At 34.2% G+C, this 21,319-nt stretch overlaps 1 protein-coding gene across 1 annotated transcript; it reads right to left on the bottom strand.

Moving 5' to 3' along the window:
- Nucleotides 1-10,590: 10,590 nt before the first annotated feature.
- LOC143250252 (uncharacterized) lies at nt 10,591-20,992 on the bottom strand. The gene is made up of 6 exons (XM_076500723.1): nt 20,699-20,992; nt 18,202-18,351; nt 16,111-16,257; nt 14,929-15,018; nt 11,063-11,186; nt 10,591-10,831 (listed from the first exon to the last, which is right to left on the bottom strand). Exons 1-6 carry the CDS (start codon nt 20,780-20,782, stop codon nt 10,770-10,772), a joined length of 657 nt encoding a protein of 218 aa, XP_076356838.1. The 5' UTR covers nt 20,783-20,992; the 3' UTR covers nt 10,591-10,769.
- Between the last annotated feature and the right edge of the window lie 327 nt (nt 20,993-21,319).

Genomic DNA, 21,319 nt, shown 5'->3' with positions numbered 1-21,319 from the left:
TTTGTTGTTATCCACAGGAGATAGCTTCTACTTTCATATATTTGTTGTTATCCATAGAAGATAGCTTATAGTTTGCTCGTGGGGATGTTGTTGCAACTTCATACGCCAGTGTAGAAAGGAGTCAAGACATTAAATTATCATCCTTTTGTTGGTTAGGTGGATGATGTCTGTATGTATTATCTAGGGAATGCTGTGAGAGAGGCACTAGTCATCTGGTGATGATCACAAAAAGGAACCATTATTCATTATAGTCACGAGCCTTGGTGATTTTAAAAATTTTAACTGATTTTCTAAGTGTTTAGTTCGACAGAGATCTGCCTGAAGAGAGAGAAAAGAAGCTATTAATTTATTTCCTAATCCCCGTAGCACCAAACATGCTCGACCTTTCAACCGTGGAGGCGTTATAATGTGACGGACAATCCCACTATTCGTTGGGTAAAAGAGTAGCCCAAGAGTTGGCGGTAGGTGGTGATGACTAGCTGTCTTCCCTCTAGTCTTATACTGCTAAATTACGGAAGGCTAGTGCAGATAGTTCTCGTGTAGCTTTGCTCGAAATTAAAAACAAACAATTATTTCCTAATCCCGTTAAGGGAATCGCCCTTTTAACCACGACCACTGTTTTTGTTGTTTTGCTTTGTGTCATACTGACGATTGTTTAACATTATCCAACAGCGTTCAGTCTAGGTATTTCTCACAGCATCAAACTGATTCAATTTTCAAACCGCGATTACTTGACAATTTTCCTGTTCGATCCTCTTGTTATTAAACGGGTCCATCTGACATCTGCGTCGAAATAAATTTAGCTGTGAATACCACACCACTACTGAATACGATTACTGTTAATACAACACATGAATACTTGATATGATAAATATCCAGCTCCAGCCCAGGGTTGACTATAAAAATAGGGGTACAGTTTTTCTTCACGTGCATTACATGTGTTAAACCATACTGGTGCGTTAACTATCCAATATCAAAGAAACCGTTCTGTCTGTCTGTGGACACGTCGTTTCCTAGAAAAGTTAAATAATCCAAACTAAATTTGACATGCTAACTTACTAGTTCAATAGCAAACAATATTCATATTAAATTGTCTTATATATTGAAAAATTAAAATGGATTGTGGAAGAACCCGCTTATCGCTACTGCACTAGGTATTGTAAATAGTTAAGATTGACCAAAACTAACACTACAACAAAATTCTACAAGTCAAATATTTCAAATAAAATTTTCAGCATCTTGGCTCGTTTTTCAGAACAATCAAAACCAGCAATATCGCGGATAATAAATATATTGTTGCTGTTTTCTTCTCTTTACTGATCTACACTATCATTTAAGTTCCCATTTATACTAGGGTTAACACAAACTTTTAACGTGAATTAGAGAAGTATTCCTAATTAAAATTATTTTAGGATATTTCTTACCTCTTGTTTTACGTAAAAACAAAGCTCAAGATTGTTAGCAAAATTAATGCATTAAATGTACCAGATTCAGACAGTAGAAATCTTTATTACATCTCATCTGTCAAATGGGCTGCTTTAAACAAGAAGTGGCGCAACTTATTTGCCTTTTCTGCCAAGTTTCTCGACTCAACTGCTACATCTCTTTACTTCCAATCCACTTTATCTTACAACAGTTGTCTTGGAGAAGGAACGCCTTTAAAAATCCCTGCAGAGATTTTTCTCATTTTTAGCCAATTTGTGCATGTTTTTACGTTATTAAAAAAAAAGATGGAAGAATGCAGTATCCTTAAAACAACCTACAAATTCTTTATAGGTCATATAAGTGTATTACAAAAGATTCGAAAAGAAAGCACAAATGAGCTGAAAGTTCACGGTTACTTGTAGATTTTCACCAAATCTCTCAATTTTTGTTGTAGAAATAGCGACAAACAATAATGTTGAATTTTAGGTTAATAATATAAAAGGTAATAATATATTAATTAGAGTAACCTGTCAAAAAGTCCATGCAACCTTATTTCCAAGAAAGGTCTCTAAGTATGAAAAGGAAGACTTTTAAGCCACAAGGGTCCAAAATAATGTTATATATATTGCGAAATGTGGTGCTGTCTCCAGTTTGAAAAGCTGCTCACGCAGGCAAAGCTCAACATTGACTTTTGAAACGACGGGAGAGCAGACATGAATAGTGGTGATGCCAAATTTTATTTTACAAGCAGGATATTTTACAATCAGCTGTTAGGAATTAATTACACCGCCCGTTGCTTTTTATTCATCATTCATTTAACTTAATTAATAAAAATAGATTTACTCTGTGTTACTGTTAAGTGGCTCTAAGAATAACTGAAATGATCAACATTTACTTTTCGCTCAGTAAGTAAGTGTAAGTAGCTCAGAGGTTTGACTTTGATGGAAACTAAGAGTGCAACACAATTAATCTTTTTAAAGTCCATGAAATAATTTAAATTGAGAGATTAACTTAAACTGTTCTGTCACTGGGGACGGGTACTCTTGTTTGTAAATAATACAACATACTTAGTATATTTAAAAAGTTAATGATCAAAAACCATATTGGAAATGGTTAAAAAATCTCGCTAAGGTCTCTCCGAAAACCCTCAATCTATAAAAACCAGCACTTTTTAAAATCATTGGTTAAAGATCATTAAACAGTAACAATGTGAATAAAATAAGACAAAAGACTGCACGAGTTGCATGACGGCTTTCCTGAGTAATGGCTGCCAAAGAGAAGATGTCATAAAATGACAAAAAATAAAGTTGCAACACATTTCTGCATTCTTATTAACTTTTCGGATGCAAACATTCTGAGGATTTACAAAAACAATGCCAGCCTCAAATATTGAAATTTGTCACCAAAAGAGATAAAACTTACAGCCAAAATTGTTTTATTGTCTACTTTTGAACTGCAAGAAAAAAAATAAAGAAAAAATTCTCTGAATTATTGTTTATGTTATCTTTCTGCTAAATTAATATTTTATTATTGTTACAGTTATCAAAAGCTGAGTTTGGTTTGGTTTATTATGAATTTCGCGCAAACCTACACGAGCGCTATTCGTCCATAATTTAGCAGTGTAAGACAAGGGGGATGGCAACTAGTCATTACCACCCACCGCCGACTCTTTGGCCACTCTTATACCAATGAATAGTGGTACTGACCGTCACGTTATTACACCCCCACGGCTGAAAGAGCGAGCATGTTTGGTGTGACGGGGATTCGAACCCGCGGACCCTCGGATTACGACTCGAGTGCCTTAACCACCTGGCCATGCTGGGCCCCAAACCTAGGTATGAAATATGTTGTTTAATTAAATTGTACATTTATCGTGTTCTTGTCGCTACTTAATACTATTAGTGTTAATATATTACACGTCAATATATAATACTGTTAGTATTCATATACTACATAGTACTCCTTAATAAACTGTTAATTTTTAGCCCTCTTATTAAACATGTTTTAGCATGTACCATATACAACAACAAAAACTGATGAGCTGCTTTATTACATTACAGAAAATACGTCAATAATCTAATTTTACTCACATACAGCAGCTCAGACGAGAAGTGTCGTATCTGTAGACTTTAAAATTACACACCCAAGTTAGGCAGGGTTTTTAAAGAAATAAATAAAAAAGCAAATCATAACAAAAGTCCTAGGACGACTTTATATCAGTATTTCAATGTCTCGTGTAGTTTTGTGGAAAAGAAAATGCGAATGATGAAAATATAATGTAAAAATACAAAACACAAATATGTTGAATATTTTTCTTTAATGTTCGAAATTATTTTATAACACTATACTTTATACTTAGCCCTAGTCCAGCTAAGCCTCATCTGCTGCGCTATTTTATAATTATACATACTTTGAAATACTTTAAATTCTTTCTCTGTATCCGTCATTCTTTTGTGCCATAACTTCCTCTTTTGTTTAAATGTAACTTATATATTATTTTTGAAAATAAATAAAATTTTCCTATTGTATATTAATCTCTACACCCCTATGTCAGGGTACGATTTTTTTGTCATTAGTCTGCTGCAAAAGTTTTATTTAAAAAGTGGTTGTCAATCCTACATGTGGTTAGGACATGCTGGTCGTGGGTTCTAACCCCGTCATCGAACATGCTCGTCTTTCAGCCGTAGGGTCGTCATAATGTGACAGTCAGTTCCACTATTCGTTGATAAAGAGTATCCCAACAGTTGGTGGTGAGTGGAGTTGTCTAGTCTGTCACTTCTAATGTAAGAACGGCTGGTGCAGATAACCCTCGGGTAGCTTTTCCCACGAAATTCAATAAGCAAATAAACAACCATACAGCTGTAACCACATATCTAAAACAACTGTGTAAATTTTGTGTTATATTTCTGATTCAAAATCATTTATATTTGTGTACGAGTTCGAGATAGCCTATGTTTCAAGGCTTCAACGACGACGGACATACATGCTGTAAATTCAAGATGACTCTTTCTAAGTTACCGATTCCTTCAGAATATGTTTTTCCATGCTCGTGTCTTCACGCTGTAATAATAATAATAGCATATCGATACTTTAACTTCAAAATTAATACAAAAGCGACACACCTTTGGCACAAAGAAACTTTAATATTCCATCAAAATGTTACATTTCCCAATCATTCTAATTTCCTGTTTATTATTATTTGTTAGTTATTCCAAACGCAGTAGCCCAGTTTATAACAGTTCCTTCCATTCACTTCTAAGAACTATGTTGTTGCTTTTTGGAAGTTATGCATAAAAAGTGCAAGAAACATAATAATTCTGAAAACTAAAACACCGAAGGCAAATAAAATATGTTATAAAACAGACGTTTGACCATAAAGAATAACTTTTTTGGAAGGATTAAAAACAAAGGACAACAGAAGTTAAACAGTATGTTGGGACTAAAGTACTTCTCTTTCACTTTTCAAACAGTCTTTTTTTAATAACATGTACTCGTGTTTCTTGTTTTTGTAACTAGGGCTAATATTTCAAAAGGACCAGATCCACAGAACGAATAAAAACGCAAAGGAGTAAAAAAATAAATTCCCGGATAGAATAATACTTAAGTATTTCTAAACATAATATTAAGTTAATACAATATTAATATTAAATTAATATACTCCTGACACGATAATATCTGATGGTTCTAAATGTAACTAAATATGTGAGACAGAACCTTCAACAATACAAGAATTAGTTCCATAACGATGTTTTATAATTTTCGTTAACAAATACTGTTTTCCCGTCGCACCAAACACGCTCACCCTTTCAGCCGTGGGGGCGCTATAAGTTACGGTCAATCCCACTATTCGTTGGTAAAAGGATAGCCCAAGAGTTGGCGGTGGATGCCGATGACTAGCTGCCTTCCCTCTTGTCCTACACTGCTAAATTAGGGACGGCTAGCGCAGATAGCCCTTAAGTAGCTTTGCGCGAAATTCAAAACAAACAAACGCAGCTGCCTCAGATCTTGCTTGCAAATACTGTTTGTTTCCATGAAAATAGTATATGCTCAAACATTATCGTTGATTCTAAATATATATATATATACAAGATTTGCAAAGTGACTGGTACATCCCACCGAGACTTGTGAGTGTGTACTGAAAGGAAAATGAAATTGATAATTTATGTCTAATTATGACGTCGGCATAACTAATAAAAAAAACAAAGATGGAGAAATATTGTGAAAGAGATCATTGCTGAATGTTGTATAAATCAAAAATGCCCCATGGGTATTGTTTCAATTAAAGACCTAATTAATTTATTATTGCATTCTACTTCTCAACAGTTGCTAGTGAATAATGTTTTATTTTAGAAAATATGATTGTAAATTATTTCTTGTTCGGATCATGCTATTTTTTGTATTTAATGAACCGTTTTCATGAACATTTTAAAAGATGAAACTAAATGACGCTGTTGAACGTTAGCAGTTTGTTTGTAGCAAGTGTACCAGCCTCTAATAGATCATTGGATTTAAAGCTTGTAAGCTGTGCAGTCAAGAGAATATTGTGGGATTCAAAGCTCATGGTTTGTCACCTCATCAGAATATTGTTGAATACAAAATCTCATAAATTGTACACTCATAATAACTTTGATAGGATTTATCGTAGATGTTATAAAACACAAGTGGTGTGAGTGGTCAAGATCCATTCAAGCGGCCTTCGGTTCTCTTTAGGTGAAATAATATAATTTCTGCTAATCATGTTATGTGCTTACGAGCACAAACAACCTTATATTTTATTTTGTTGTCAAATAAAGTTAATTTCTAGGTAAGTTTATTACTAATATGTGTAGCAAAAGTTTGTTATTGATGTTATTTTGTTTGTTTTAAAGCACAAAGAAACATAATGAGCTATAAGTACGGTGTCCACCAAGGGTATCGAGACCTGTTATAAACCACTGACTTACGGCGATGCCAGTTGGGAGTATTTTGTTAATATAAAAGCTAATGAAATTTGTCTTTTTTATAATTTTGTGACATAAAATAAAGTTGTAGAACAAGTATCGTAATATTTAATGGCCCGGCATGCCCAGGTGGTTAAGGCACTCAACTCGTAATCTGAGGGTCGTGGGTTCGAAACCCCGTCACACCAAACATGCTTGCCCTTTCAATTGTGGGGCATTGTAATGTGACGATTATCCCACTACTCATTGATAAAAGAGTAGCCCAAGAGTTGGTGGTGGGTAGTGATGACTAGCTACCCTCCCTCTAGTCTTACACTGCTAAATTAGGGACGGCTAGCGCAGATAGCCCTCATGTAGCTTTGCGCGAAATTGAGAAACAAACAAATCGCAATGTTCACATTTATCGACCATCGCGTTTCTTGACAAACAATAAATATTTTTCTTGATGTCTCCTTCCTCTTGATTATGTTCATCGAACTACATAAATAATTTTCTTCGTGTTTCCCATTCTTTGATTACGTCATGACATTTTACACTTCACAGAGCAGCACAATAAATTTCACTTGGAAAGTTCTGACCAAATTATTTCATTGCTGTAAATTTCGATACAAGCTTAATGAAATCACGTTTCTAATGTCTTGCTCTAGTTAATTTTTGCATAAAAAGTACATGTGTAACGTTACGCCTGGTGAAATGCATAAGGAAATAACAAAGGATCTTATTAAGTATAGTAACTCATCATTAAAGTATTTGATGATACCCGCCAGAGGCGTCGGTAGGCGCTGGCACACGGTACTCTTACCCTGAGTCCCTAGTTGGTGTATCTTGAAAAAATCAGAAAAGACAATCATCATGGATATCATAATGAAACAAGGAAAATTCCTGCGCCCATGGGTCCGACCCATGGATGTTTTAACCACCTTCGACGCCTCTGATAGCTTTTGGTTTGGTTTGTTTTGAATTTCGCGCAAAGCTACACGAGGGCTATCTACGCTAGCCATCCCTAATTTAGTAGTGTAAGACTAAAGTGAAGGCAGCTAATCATCACCACCCACCGCCAACTCTTTTATCAATGAATAGGGGGATTGAGAGTCACATCAAAACGCCCTCACGGCTGAAAGGTGCGAGCGTGTTTAGTGCGACGGGGATTCGAAACCGCGACCCTCGAATTACGAGTCGAGTGCCTTAACCACCTGGCCATGCCGGGCTCTCTGATACCCACGAGAGGAAAAGGATATTAGGTTCCTAAGTAACAGCTATTAATAAAAAGGTTTAACAAGTACGAAGAACTTGGGAAATGTTTTGTTTTTGTTGTGCTTTTCTTTTCACTAAAAATCAAAACATAAATTGATAAATAAATATTTTCGCATCAACTCCAATGTTACACATTTTTTCAGCATTTTTAGAAATGAAAAATAACACATTTAACATTTCAGTATTCCCATTGCTAACGTTATGTCTTATGTAATTTAAAAGATATTATTTGGACTTACGACTTCGTTTTGAAACGTACACTATTCCTCTGATTCTGGATTAAACAGGAATGAGTTCATATGGTGTAATGCAACGAGGTTTACTTTATTATACGAAAAGTGTTATATTTGTTTCACTTTGTTTGGATTAAATAGGAATGAGGTCATATGGTGTAATGCAACGAGGTTTACTTTATTATACGAAAAGTGTTATATTTGTTTCACTTTGTTTGGATTAAACAGGAATGAGGTCATATGGTGTAATGCAACGAGGTTTACTTTATTACACGAAAAGTGTTATATTTGTTTCACTTTGTTTGGACGTATTTCGATAACCCTAAACATCTTAACAACAGATTTTATGTAAATTTACGTAATTAAAAAATTAACATACAGTTCATCTACTCAGATAAAATATTTTTACTGGGTGAAGCTGACAATGGCTTTTTATTTTTTACCACATCAATGAGAGGACGTTCGCGGTTAGTACTGACCACCATATGATTGGTTAAGATGTTCGTCTGCTGTAAAAGTCACCATGTGATTGGTTGAATAAGATGTCTGCCTGATGTTCTAACCACAATATAATTCAGTATAATATTCACTATCTCATTAATTTATTAGGGCACGTATCTTCGCTGTAATCACAACTATTTGATTATTTTATTAGAACAAAGTTTTGCTCCAATAACTTCCATTTCATTAGTTTATTAGGACACGTATCTTTGCTGTAATAACAACCATTTGATTAGTGTATTAAGATATATCTTCGCTGTAATAACAACTATTTGATTAGTATATTAAGATATACTTTCGCTGTAATAACCCACAACTGATTAATTGATTAAGATTCCCGTTTCTGTAATAACTACCACGTTATTAACTAACATAACACAAATATACAAAACCATTGATTTCTTTGGACCTACTTGTTTCTCTAATTGAGTCTAAAATCATAACTGATTTTTGTTAACATTTTTAACGATAGATATAACATTAACTGTAGGCAGATACTAACTACTGGCAGTGCCGTTTCCAGCATATGATATAAAGTTGTCCTAACTGAGAGATGTCACCTAATCTATCTCCATATAGCTAATGTTTGATTTATATATGTTTGCCTGTCTTAACCTTTCAAAATCTGAGTTAAAAACCATCGTTTATTTAAGAAGTTCTAAATTGTTTGCCCGTTGTTAAGTATAAAAATGTTATCCAAACGCGATTTTTAGCCATCAGGCTTGACGTCGAGCGACAGGTGAGCTTGAATTAATTAGCCAAAAATGATTTGATGTTCTTTAACTAGCTAATATACATCGTAACCACGTTATTATTAATTAAACTGTAGTTGTCAATTACGTTAAGTTTTCTTGTATAGTCTTGATAAGAACTATTTCTGATGTTCTAAAATATCGAAAACCGAGCCTCGAACTTAAAACAAGAATTGAAATACCTTATGCAATGCCCTTATCTGTTGTAAGATGTTCTTAGTTTTGTTATGTGAGATTCAGTGAAAAATGGGTTTTATAGTTTTTCATAGTTGTTTTGCTGAAGATGATTTTATTTTTTGTAAATGGATAAAGAAGACATTCTCAGCTTTTCCCTCCTCCTCATATTTTTGTGGTAAGCTTTTTCCTCCTCCTCATATTTTTATTTCCATCAGAAATATCTTATTTTCTCTCCCTTTCTTTGACACACAATGTTGTCTGAATTGACAATTGATGATACAGAACAGCGTTTGTATTTCAAGTTTATGTTTTTGAGTAATTATTTTGCCTTATTAAAGTATTTATTTAGACTGAGGGAAGTAATATTTTTATTTAACAACAAAGAAGGAGAGGAAAGAGTAAAGCCAGTAATGATCAGCAGGTAGTATTACATGCACAATTTAGATGTAAAGCCAGTAATGATCAGCAGGTAGTATTACATGCACAATTTAGATGTAAAGCCAGTAATGATCAGCAGGTAGTATTACATGAACAATTTAGATGTAAAGCCAGTAATGATCAGCAGGTAGTATTACATGAACAATTTAGATGTAAAGCCAGTAATGATCAGCAGGTAGTATTACATGAAAATTTAGATGTAAAGCCAGTAATGATCAGCAGGCAGTATTACATGAACAATTTAGATGTAAAGCCAGTAATGATCAGCAGGTAGTATTACATGAACAATTTAGATGTAAAGCCAGTAATGATCAGCAGGTAGTATTACATGAAAATTTAGATGTAAAGCCAGTAATGATCAGCAGGCAGTATTACATGAACAATTTAGATGTAAAGCCAGTAATGATCAGCAGGTAGTATTACATGAACAATTTAGATGTAAAGCCAGTAATGATCAGCAGGTACTATTACATGAACAATTTAGATGTAAAGCCAGTAATGATCAGCAGGTAGTATTACATGAACAATTTAGATGTAAAGCCAGTAATGATCAGCAGGTAGTATTACATGAACAATTTAGATGTAAAGCCAGTAATGATCAGCAGGTAGTATTACATGAACAATTTAGATGCAATTTTCAGAATAGTAAGAAACAGGAAGAGGAGCTTACTTCTGAGGACACTACGTGAACTTTCGACCCTAATTTCCCTGATACAAATACAGTTCTATGTTATTTAACACGAGAAACATCTTTATTTTGTCTACAATTTAAGAAGACTCGAGATAAAATAAAACAGAATTAGGCCAAAGTAACGAAAAAAACGATTGAGGATCACTAAATTAATTTTTAAAAACATTTTAAATTACCAATCTTGTCCACATCTTTAATTCTTTCGATGACTATATACAAACGTCTAATTCACAAAGTGCTACTTCAAAATTCAATATATATATAGTTTGGTCCAAACGACGTGTCAAAAATAGCCCAATCACAAGCTGTAGAAAAATTATTTGAATAAGAAATGGCCATTTTTGAGAACTCGTTTCTTTTAACAAGTGCAATCACAATCACACATGTTACTGGTGTCCCTGCGTGATCTTGAAGGAATTTCTGAAAGAAAATAAACTAAAATAAGTTATCACGTTGGAAGTGTAATAATAATTACGTCTTTAAGAGCAGTGTCGTTCACTGTTTCTTTTGCATGTTACTGTTAAAGTTATGCTAAAAATTGAATAACCATTTTCAATTCTCCTAAAACTTGAATGAATTCACTGCGATAGTTGAATAACCAAATATTCATGAAACACAATCATTAATAAATACTGAAGGTTCCGAACTCACCTTTATAATCATTCATTGGTTTATGCGTGTTGCGCATGTCATTGTGGCACGAGAACACCATCCGTTCACCCATTATATGGATTAAACGTGGATCTGTTGTTATATTTCCCAATGGTGTTATCAACTAAAACAACAACAACAAAAAAAAACACAACAGTTTTTATCCATGAATGAATCAGTTTCTTAGTTAAAACAACATTAAAGTAGTGAGCTTTAGTTTTGTTTAGAGCTCTCGCACGTGCATATTGAGGCGTCTTTTTTTTATCGCAACCCTGATTTGTGTCTAGAGTAATACAACTGCCACAATACTTATTGAAGTATTATAGTTATTTAACCTCCTTGACAAAATTCAAAAGTCTAGTATCCTCGGTTCTGTGTATAATTATGAATTATATCGTTGGATCTTAAATAATTAATTTTTTTATATAGTTTCATTTATAACACGCATTAAGACAAGGTCGCCTTCAGGACATAAATGGAATAACAAAAAAGAAGTTAGCCCTAAGACATAAATAGGACGACAACGAAGCTCTAGAACATATATGGAGTAACAAAAAGGCAATTATAGAACATAAATGGAGTAACAAAAAGGTCGCCCCCCAGTGGTTCAGCGGTATGTCTGCGGACTTACAATGCTAAAAACCGGGTTTCGATACCCGTGGTGGGCAGCGCACAGATAGCCCATTGTGTAGCTTTGTGCTTAATTCAAAACAACAACAAAAAGGTAGTTGAACTTAATAACTAAATGGGATTACGAAAAGCGTGTGTTTTCTTATAACAAAGCCACATCAGGCTATCTGCTGAACCCACCGAAGGGAATCGAACCTCTGATTTTAGCGTTGTAAATTTGTAGACGTACCGTTGTGTACTACAAAGAAACTCTAGGACATAAACGGAGCAACAGAAACGTAATCCCAGAACATAAACGAAATAAAAAAAGATGGTCCTAAGACTCAAACGGAATGATAACGAAGCTCTAGGATGTATATGGAGTAACAAAAAGGTAGCTCTCGGATATAAATGAAATAACAAAGAGGTAGTTAACCTTAATAACTGAAATTGACATCAAATAAACTCTAGAACATAAATGGGGCAATGAAAAGTTAATTCGAGGACATAAACTAAATAAGAAAGAGATAATCCTAACACCAAAATAATACGACAGAAAAGCCCTGGGGTAAAGAAAAACCAAAAAGGTAGTCCTAAGACAAAAATAGGACCAAAAGAAGTTCTAGATGATAAATGAAACTAAAAGTACTGTTAGGACATAAATAGAACAACAAGAAGTCCTAGCACAAAATGAAAAAAAAAAGTGAGACAGTTCTAGAACATGAATAGGACGACAAAAGTCTTAGTTCATAAATAAACTTAGAGTTCTATCAAGCCATGATCAGTACGTGAATATTTATTTAGTTACGACTAGAAGAGTTCCTTTCTACCTTTGAGCACTTCACAATAAGCAAGTTCTCCGAAGTGTGAGTACAAGAATTAATAATACCGTGGAAAATAGGTCATTTGTTCCGTACTGAAAACTACCAAGATGAAAACTGTATAACAAGCGAAGTACATTATCGTTCCATTCTAGGTTAAAGAATACACAAAGTAAAACAATGAGACAAGTCTGATGTGATAGAAACTGTATTTACGTACGAGTTGCTTGCTTTATGAGTCGTGTAATGGGGTGAACGAAATAGTTTAACGTGAACTACGTGACGAGGATAATTACTTTATATACTTTGAAAACAACAACACGTGATTAGTAAGCACAGAGAAAACAAAGATGGTACTGTGAACAGTATTAATCTGTGCAAGAATAAATTTAAAAATCGCAGGATAATCAAATTGAAACGAGCAGTAAACAACAGTAGTACAGAAGTCAATGAACCGTTGAAGCAGATAAGTAAGTACACAGTAAAGCTATACTCGTTTTTAACCGAACAAAATTGACGTAGCTCACTTTGAGCCGTAACTGGAATACGAAAAGGGCGATTGATGTTTATAAACAATATATCAGATATTCGAACATCCACCAAATAAGTAGAACTTAAGTTAAAAATTGGATAAAATCTTCAAATAAAGAAAGATATGTTAGTAGTAGAAAAAATGCATTTTGGGTCAGCTCGATTAAGATTTAAACCGGTTTTGTCCATTACGTTTTTCGCTTATAGGTTCTGTAAATTTTTTACATCGCAAACACTAAACAACATCACGTGATTATATCGTTTTTAAAGGAACGTAATGTCAAATAATAATTCGTGATAGCAATAAAACATATAAAGTTTTGGAACACTTCAATACATTCCTTGTGTTTTTATTAGTAAATGCTACAGAAACCAGCCAGAACATAAACGCTTGTTTAGATTAACAGTATTCATGGATGCTCTAGCCTTGATGTACTAAAACAAAAAGTTTCAAATGTTCATTTGGCTAGTGTAAGTGCTTTTCATGGGCGTTCGAACAGGAAGCAGGGTCCCCAATTCATCACAAAGAAGTCAGCAGTTGCCTCTACCCTCACCTCTCGTAATTTTGAAAAATATTATGATTTACCTAATTTGTTTTCAATTTTTGGTTCAAAATAAATGGCCCGGCATGGTTAAGGCACTCGACTCGTAATTTAAGAGCAGCAGGTTCGAATCCCCGTCGCACCACACATGCTCGTCCTTTCAGCCATGGGGCGTTATAAAGTGACAGCCAATCCCACTATTCGTTAGTAAAAGAGTATCCCAAGACCTGGCGGTGGGTGGTGATGACTAGTTGCCTTACCTATAGTTTTACACTGTTAAATTAGGGACAGCTAGCGCAGGTAGCCGTTCTGTAGCATTGCGTGAAATTAAAAACAAACCAAACCAAAATAATGATTCTATGTAAGAATATAACGAGTTGTGATTAATATTATAGCTAGTGGTAAAAATTCCAGATGAAAAGATGAAAATAAAAAAACATATTAGAAAGTCATATTAGGTTAGACATCAGACTGTTTATTTTCACATTAATATCACTTATATGTTGTTCCTGATTTTCCTCACATGTTCTCCTCCAATATATCAAAATAGGTCCAAGTTGTCATTGTAATTGCAAAATTATTCCGTGGGAACATGTCTCCGAACTACTTTGTTTCCCAAACTTCCCTCCTCCCCTCTCCAGTTTCGAAATGTGTGATAGATATAGCTTAGATATAGCCCTGTGAGTATTATCCTAGCACTAAAGAAACAAACACTTTCATATTATTCTCCTATCCTGACGTACACATTTTACTTTGACGTCTGCAGCTTCATAGGAGACTTTATAGATATTAAACCCAAATTCGATTATCCAATAATTTGAAAGGATTCTAACGTCTGCCTTTTTTTGATTCATCAAGTTAAAACGAAAATTTAAGAAAATGGTAATGTCACTGTACATTACAATTTTAACTTTACAAAATTGATTTTAATAGTTGAAGAAAAATGGACATTAGCATCGTAGAGATATGAAAAAAATCAAAATAAGTTATATAAACTTGTAGCAATTTATTTAATACTGAATTTATCTTAATCGTACATATCTGTGTTTAATCTATAATATTGCAACAATATACTAAAGTATTTAAATTTAATGCTAATTACAAGTTATTTTTCATTTTAATATTATAATACTGATAACCATAAAAATGTGTTTATGTACCGTGGAAGTCATGTTATACGAACTAATGAGCTTTGATAATACTGTGTCCACAGCTGATACAGCGCTAAATCTACGGATTTACAACGCTAAAATCAGGGGTTTGATTCCCTTTGGTGGATTCAGCAGACAGCCTGATGTGGCTTTACTATAAGAAGCACAAACACACACTGTATAGGGAAGGTTTTACCATAAAGAAAACCTACCGTCTTAGGCTTCTGTGCAGTGAGAGCCATGGTTTTCTTCTTTTCAACATCACAACTGACTCGAGCTTTATTTTTCTTCTTTATCATTCGCTTAAGAAGACAGAACAACAAGAAGAATACGTTTAAAAATAACTATTTACTTCCTATACAAACATGTTTACTCGATAACTTTGTTTATCAACTTCCGGAGAAATTTCAATCATAATGTTGGACACGAAGAATATTACCCAGAATTCTTTATGTGTTTTTTTCAAGTCATGATTTTCTACTTGTTCTTATTCAGTTCAGTTACAACAGTAAGTATCCGTAAGGATCCCAAGCAGTCTCGTATAATAATAATAAGTTAAATTTGAGAAAGACAACTAGGAATCGATATATATGTATAACCTAGCTAGCTGTAATGATATAGAAAACTCTAATGCTACGAAAAATATTGAATAAAGAAAGTCAAAATTACAAAAACTGAGTTACTTAAAATTCATGGTTTGTTATCCCTACTTTAGCTCAGGCTAACATAATTACAATGATCTGCCGAAGTAGGGATAAAACCTTTTACATTTTAAGTACCTCAGTTTTTGTAGTTTTGAACGTTTGTTTTTTGTGTTTCAGTACCTTTTGTAGCTTTAAAGCATTTTATATTACTATAGCTAGCTAGGTTATACATATGTATATAGCTAGCTACGTTATACAAATGTACAGCTAGCTAGGTTATACATACATATATATATATATATCTCGAAGCTTATTTGTATTTACGAAGTTTTTAATTTTTTTAATTATACTTGTTGGTTTCCTTTTTATTAGCTATATTTTTGTTCAGAATGCAGTACCAAGCGTGGGGCACATGTATACCCGATTTAGTTTTATTACTACTCATCAAGAACTCTACTAGGTAAAGTTCTAGTAGATTATAATCTATAATCGATCTTGCTATGTTTAAGAAAGCTGAAATAGACCAAGATAATGCTGAAAGCAGCGTGAAAAACACGCCTTTGAATATTAAGTAAACCACCAACTGATCAAACGGTAACAAAATATGCCCAAAATACATAATGCGACCAACAAGTGAAAAATACAGCTAGACGTATATACGATTTAATACACAAATATACCCCAGTGATATCCCGTTTATATTATACATCTTTCCCTGGTTTATTTATGATTTATATTGTGACATCTTACTCCTGTGTCGCCATCAAGATGAAGACGAAGAGGAATAGCGGTTATCTTCTTGGATGATCGACTGGGAACAGCCAGAAGAGGGTCTGGGTCGTAATAGGTTGGTTTCGATTGACGATTACTCCTCTCTAGAGAAAATGGCTGTGGAACCTGAAATATTATGTTAACTTTATGAGTATTTTAAATTACAAATGAGTTCTAGTTATAATACTAGACACGAAATCCACTTCTATTTCAGTACTAACCACAAAATTTTGACTGCGATCACCTTTCTTACTAACTTCAAAACATTAAAATAGTTTCGTTCAGAAATATAGAGGGACTAAGTTCTCAGGTTCTACACTGCTCCTCAGCCTTTACTATAAACAATTTCTACGGACAGTGAACGTACAGTTAAAAGTAATCATGACGTAGGTTTCGAGGGTTAATCTCTCATTCATTATTAAAAGTCAACTAACATTCTTGAAATGGCGATCTTCCTCTAGTGGTTCAGTGGTAAATGTGAGGGCTTATGTCCCTAAAAATCGGGTTTCAATAACCGTGATAGGCCTATCGGCCTATTACGTAGCTTTGTACTTAACAACAAATAAACAGGATAATGATGTTAAGTGATATACGAGGGATCGATATAAATATTTATATACAACTGTAATTATTAAGTTTAACATAATAAATATTAATATTTATTAATATTAGCCGTTCCCTTGGCTGTGGTTTCGCTAGATAGTAGATAGGGACAGTGGGAATCTCGTTAATCCATTATATATATTAAACAGCTTGGAGAGGTGATTAGTGAGCTCGACCCGTAATCTGAGGGTCGAGGATTCGAATCTCCGTCACACCAAACATATTCGCCCTTTCAGCCATGGGAGCGTTATATTGTTTGCTCAATCACACTATTTGTTGGTAAAAGAGTAGCCCAAGAATTGGCGGTGAGTGATGTTGACTAGCTGCCTTCCTTCTAGTATATCATTTCTAACTTAAGGACGGCTAGCGGAGATATCCCTCGCGTCGCTTTGTGCGAAAATTCAAAACAAACAAACAAACTGATGTGAAGCTTATCGTATGTAATTTACAATAAAGCATGATTAGCATGCAGTTTATTCTAACTAAGCCTAAATCATTTTGGTAGTATTTCCGCTGCTTTTCTCGGATGTTTTTCAATAATTCAAGGAACATAACTGACTGTTTTATACCAGTGTTCTTGATTGTAATATTTTTCTAATTGTCTTAGCACATTTTCAAATTTATAGTCAGTCTCCCTCTTCTGAGTGTTTTATGTACTAACAAATACTCTTGTACAAGATATGAATAATGAAGTAGTCGTCCTAAAACTAAGGGCAGTGCCGAATCAAGACGATGGTAGAGTCTAGACATCTTCTCTTGGTGCAGAAGTTAAACCAAAGATTAACTTTTAACGAATCTTTTCATGGACTCGCAGTTTTCGTACACAGTATACCTATCGTGCCTGATAAATAATCCGGCCCTGACTGAGGGTAAAACTTTATAACGAAGGAAAAATAATAAAACATTTTTCAAACACAAGGGATTAAGTAATTCTGTTTCGGTTGATGTAAATCAAAGGGTATGAACTGTCTGTGTGTTTTATTTCAATTTCACACATATTCTTTGACAAGAACACTGAAATCATCTAACGACACGATCTTTATCTTACCTTGAAGTGATTGTTTTTATCACGTGATCATAATCTTTAACTTGACTTGATTTTTTATCACGTAATCTTCATGAAAATTTGACATAATTATTGCTATCACGTGATTTTAATCTTATCTTGAAGTGATTATTGTTATCATGTGATCTTAATTGAAGTGTTTGACGTCATGATACGAAATTACATTTTGCTTTGCGCTAAAGCGATTCATCCCAACTGAAATGCATGTAGGAAAACATTATGGTGAATTTAGGGGTTTACAACACAAAGATATATGTATAATCACATTTCAAGTTTTATAGGTGCTTTAATATTGCATCCTTAAAAGTGTAAAAAATAGGCTCAAATATTTTATAAGTTGGTCGCACCACCATAGCTGGCCTTTAAAAATACAACACTTATACACAGAACCAAATACTTGCCTTTTCAAGTCCACAATCACATTCAGAGTGGCGAAGTTGTACATAAAAACCAAGTAAGACAAATACGCCAATCAGTATTGTCATCATAACGAGAGTCAGTGATATAATACTGACGATCTTTGGGGCAGAGGAAGGACGTTTAGGATAAGCCTAAAAATTGAAATTATTAGAGAAATGAAGTTGTTATTCTGAGACATGCTCGCAAAGAAACAAAAAAAAATTCTGTTAGTTAAGGAACACAAAATTAATTCGTTTGATCGCTTCTTGAGGGAAGTGTCAATTGCATCCACATTTAACACCTTATTATATATATGTCTCGTTAACACGATATTTATACTTATGTGTATAATAAAATAAAAAACTGAACCCATATTTTGATCAAAACTAATTATTTCGTTATCAAACAAATCAGAGGAGTTAACTTTCTATCTCTTTATCTTGAGTCCTCCGCTGAGACAGAGGAGTCTACGGGTTTACAACGCTGAAATCATGGACACAGCGGATAAGCCCAATGAGGTTTTGCTATAAGATAAACACAGATACACACTTTATCTTGGTGCTAATAGAGATGCTTAAAAGTCTTCATTAGAAGACTGAATGAGAATAATTTTCCCAACTCTAGCCAACATCAAAATGAAAGTGATATTATATGATATGATATTATATAATATCAATGGTTAAACATTAAAAATTCTTTTATACATAGATGGAGTATAAAGATTGTTTTATCAAAATGTGTTAATCTCTCCAGTATTCACTACAAGTTTTGAAGGTCAACAGAAAGTGATGTGTGTTTTTCTTATAGCAAAGCCACATAGGGCTATTTAATTGCTGAGCCCACCGAGAGGTATCGAACCTCTGATTTTAGCGTTGTAAATCCGTAGACTTACCGCTGTACTAGCAAGGGGCCAAAAAGTGGTATTACGTAATCTATATCTGTAAACACAGGTGTACGTAACATAAATTGCATTTTACCACACTTGATTCTATGAGAAACTGTTCTTAACTGCAGTGACTCCAGCTGTAGAGGAAAGAAGGGACAAACTCCCCTAGAAATATGTGAAGAAATGGTAATAAAGTATGAATTTTAAATTGTATATGCTCTAAAGCTCAGACAGCGTTGCTGCTTATCTCAACCTTCTTCTTTTACAAAGGTTCAGTTTTACTCACTGATCCGATCATTTCCTCAGAAGACCACGAGATTCAAGCCAGTTACTTTCGCTGAAATTATTTTATTATAAGATTCATAAATTCAGAAGTTTCAGAATAAAATACAGAATATTATTATATAGTTAAGTTCTGCCTCTACAATACCAAGTTTTATTACGCTCTAATGTTTCGATTTTTCTTTGGTAGAGGAAAAAGAAGTTGAAATTTCTTAACCCTAAAGGCATAAAACGTAAGAACTGTTCGCGAAAAGGAAAACACTAAAACAGAATAACCAACTACTATTATGCAATGTAGTGGAAGTAACTAAAAAATAAAACCGGCAATGAATGAAAACTCGTTCAATTCATGATAAATATTCCCTCTTCGTAACGGTGTACAACAAAATAGATACTGAACTGAGGTTCAGTACTACTAAGAAAGCTTTACGTAATTATTCTGTTACCTCTTCAAATGAGGTTTTGTGATTCGTTTTATTATTTTGTTTTATTACGAATTTTTGTATTTTTTAATTCTGCATTTCTTTGAATGTATCGGCCCGGCATGGCCAGATGGTTAAGGCACTCGACTCGTATTCCGAGGGTTACGGGTTCGAATCCCCGTCACATCAAACATGCTTGGCCTTTCAGCCGTGGGGGCATTATAATGTGACGGTAAATCCCACTATTCGTTGGTAAAAGAGTGGCCCAAGAGTTGGCGACGGGTGGTGATGACTAACTGTCTTTCCTCTGGTTTTACACTGGTAAATTAGGGACGGCTAGCACAGATAGCCCTTGTGTAGCTTTGTGCAAAATTCAAAACAAACCAAACTTTGAATATTTCATTTCTTGCTTTATGCGCTAAGTGTGTTCCGCTTTTTTGTGAAAACTTATTAGCCGTACTTTCAAGTATCCAGTGCAACTATTGAGACTAGAAAATTCACCGTCATTTTTCAAAACAAAAATAGAATTATGTGATTACTAGGATTGTTCCATAGTGTTATTATGTGATTACTAGGATTGTTCCATAGTGTTATTATGTGATTTTTATCCATTCAAATGATTCTTTTAAAAACAAAACAAACATGGAAGTCAGTTTGTACTTTGTTCTACATCAGAACTTACATTCGATCATAAGCTTAGATTTCTAAATAGTAGCAGACTAAAGTATTTCACGGATTTAATAAAGTTAGGAGGATAAAATAAACAGCGCCACCTATATGTTCAGTTTTTTTTTTTAAGTTCTTGCAGTTCGAAAAATGTTCACAAGTGCAATACTGCATGAGAATTATACAGTTCTAAGCACAGATGTAAGATAAAAGTCTGAGATGAAATAAAATAAAAAGACAAACCGGTGGGGGAAAGTCCGACCCTATAGAGCTATGGCCATCAGAACCATAATCCGCAACAGAAGCTCCATCCTTCGGTTTCTCCATGGTAGCAGACTCTTCAGGCTGTGAGCAGATAACGATTCTCTTTATGTCACCAGAAGAGAGGCAGTACTAAGCTTCTGAAAGCTAAGCGTCTTGTTAAAATGAATCTTGAAACTATAGCTGTCCAATGTAGAGGTCAATGACTCTACGCCTTAGAATCTCCAGCCCGTCACAAGTTCTGGTTCAGTACTGACGATGGCAAGAAACGACCAACACGGATTGTTGACTCCAGGTACTCGGCTGCATAATACAATTTCGCTCAGGAAACGGGTCAGTGCAGTGTAACTGACCTAATTTCAGGTATCCTGAAGAACAAACGCAGTGCTAGAACATGTTTATTTCTAAACACATTTTTGTTGTTGTTGTAAAAGCTCGGTCTTGTGAAACCTGGTACGTAATGAAACTACATTCAACATTCATGCTGTTTTGTCTCAGTGTGATGGAAACACAAAGAAAAAAACTTGATATTCTTTTTTCCTGTTAAAGCATCATTATTTATATCCGATTTACATTTCTTATTGTGATAAACACCTTTTACAC

The sequence above is a fragment of the Tachypleus tridentatus genome, chromosome 5, assembly GCF_004210375.1.
Source record: "Tachypleus tridentatus isolate NWPU-2018 chromosome 5, ASM421037v1, whole genome shotgun sequence".
NCBI lineage: Eukaryota > Metazoa > Arthropoda > Merostomata > Xiphosura > Limulidae > Tachypleus > Tachypleus tridentatus.
The sequence above is the reverse complement of the archived record's forward strand: the minus strand, read 5'-3'. Positions and strand labels throughout refer to the sequence as shown.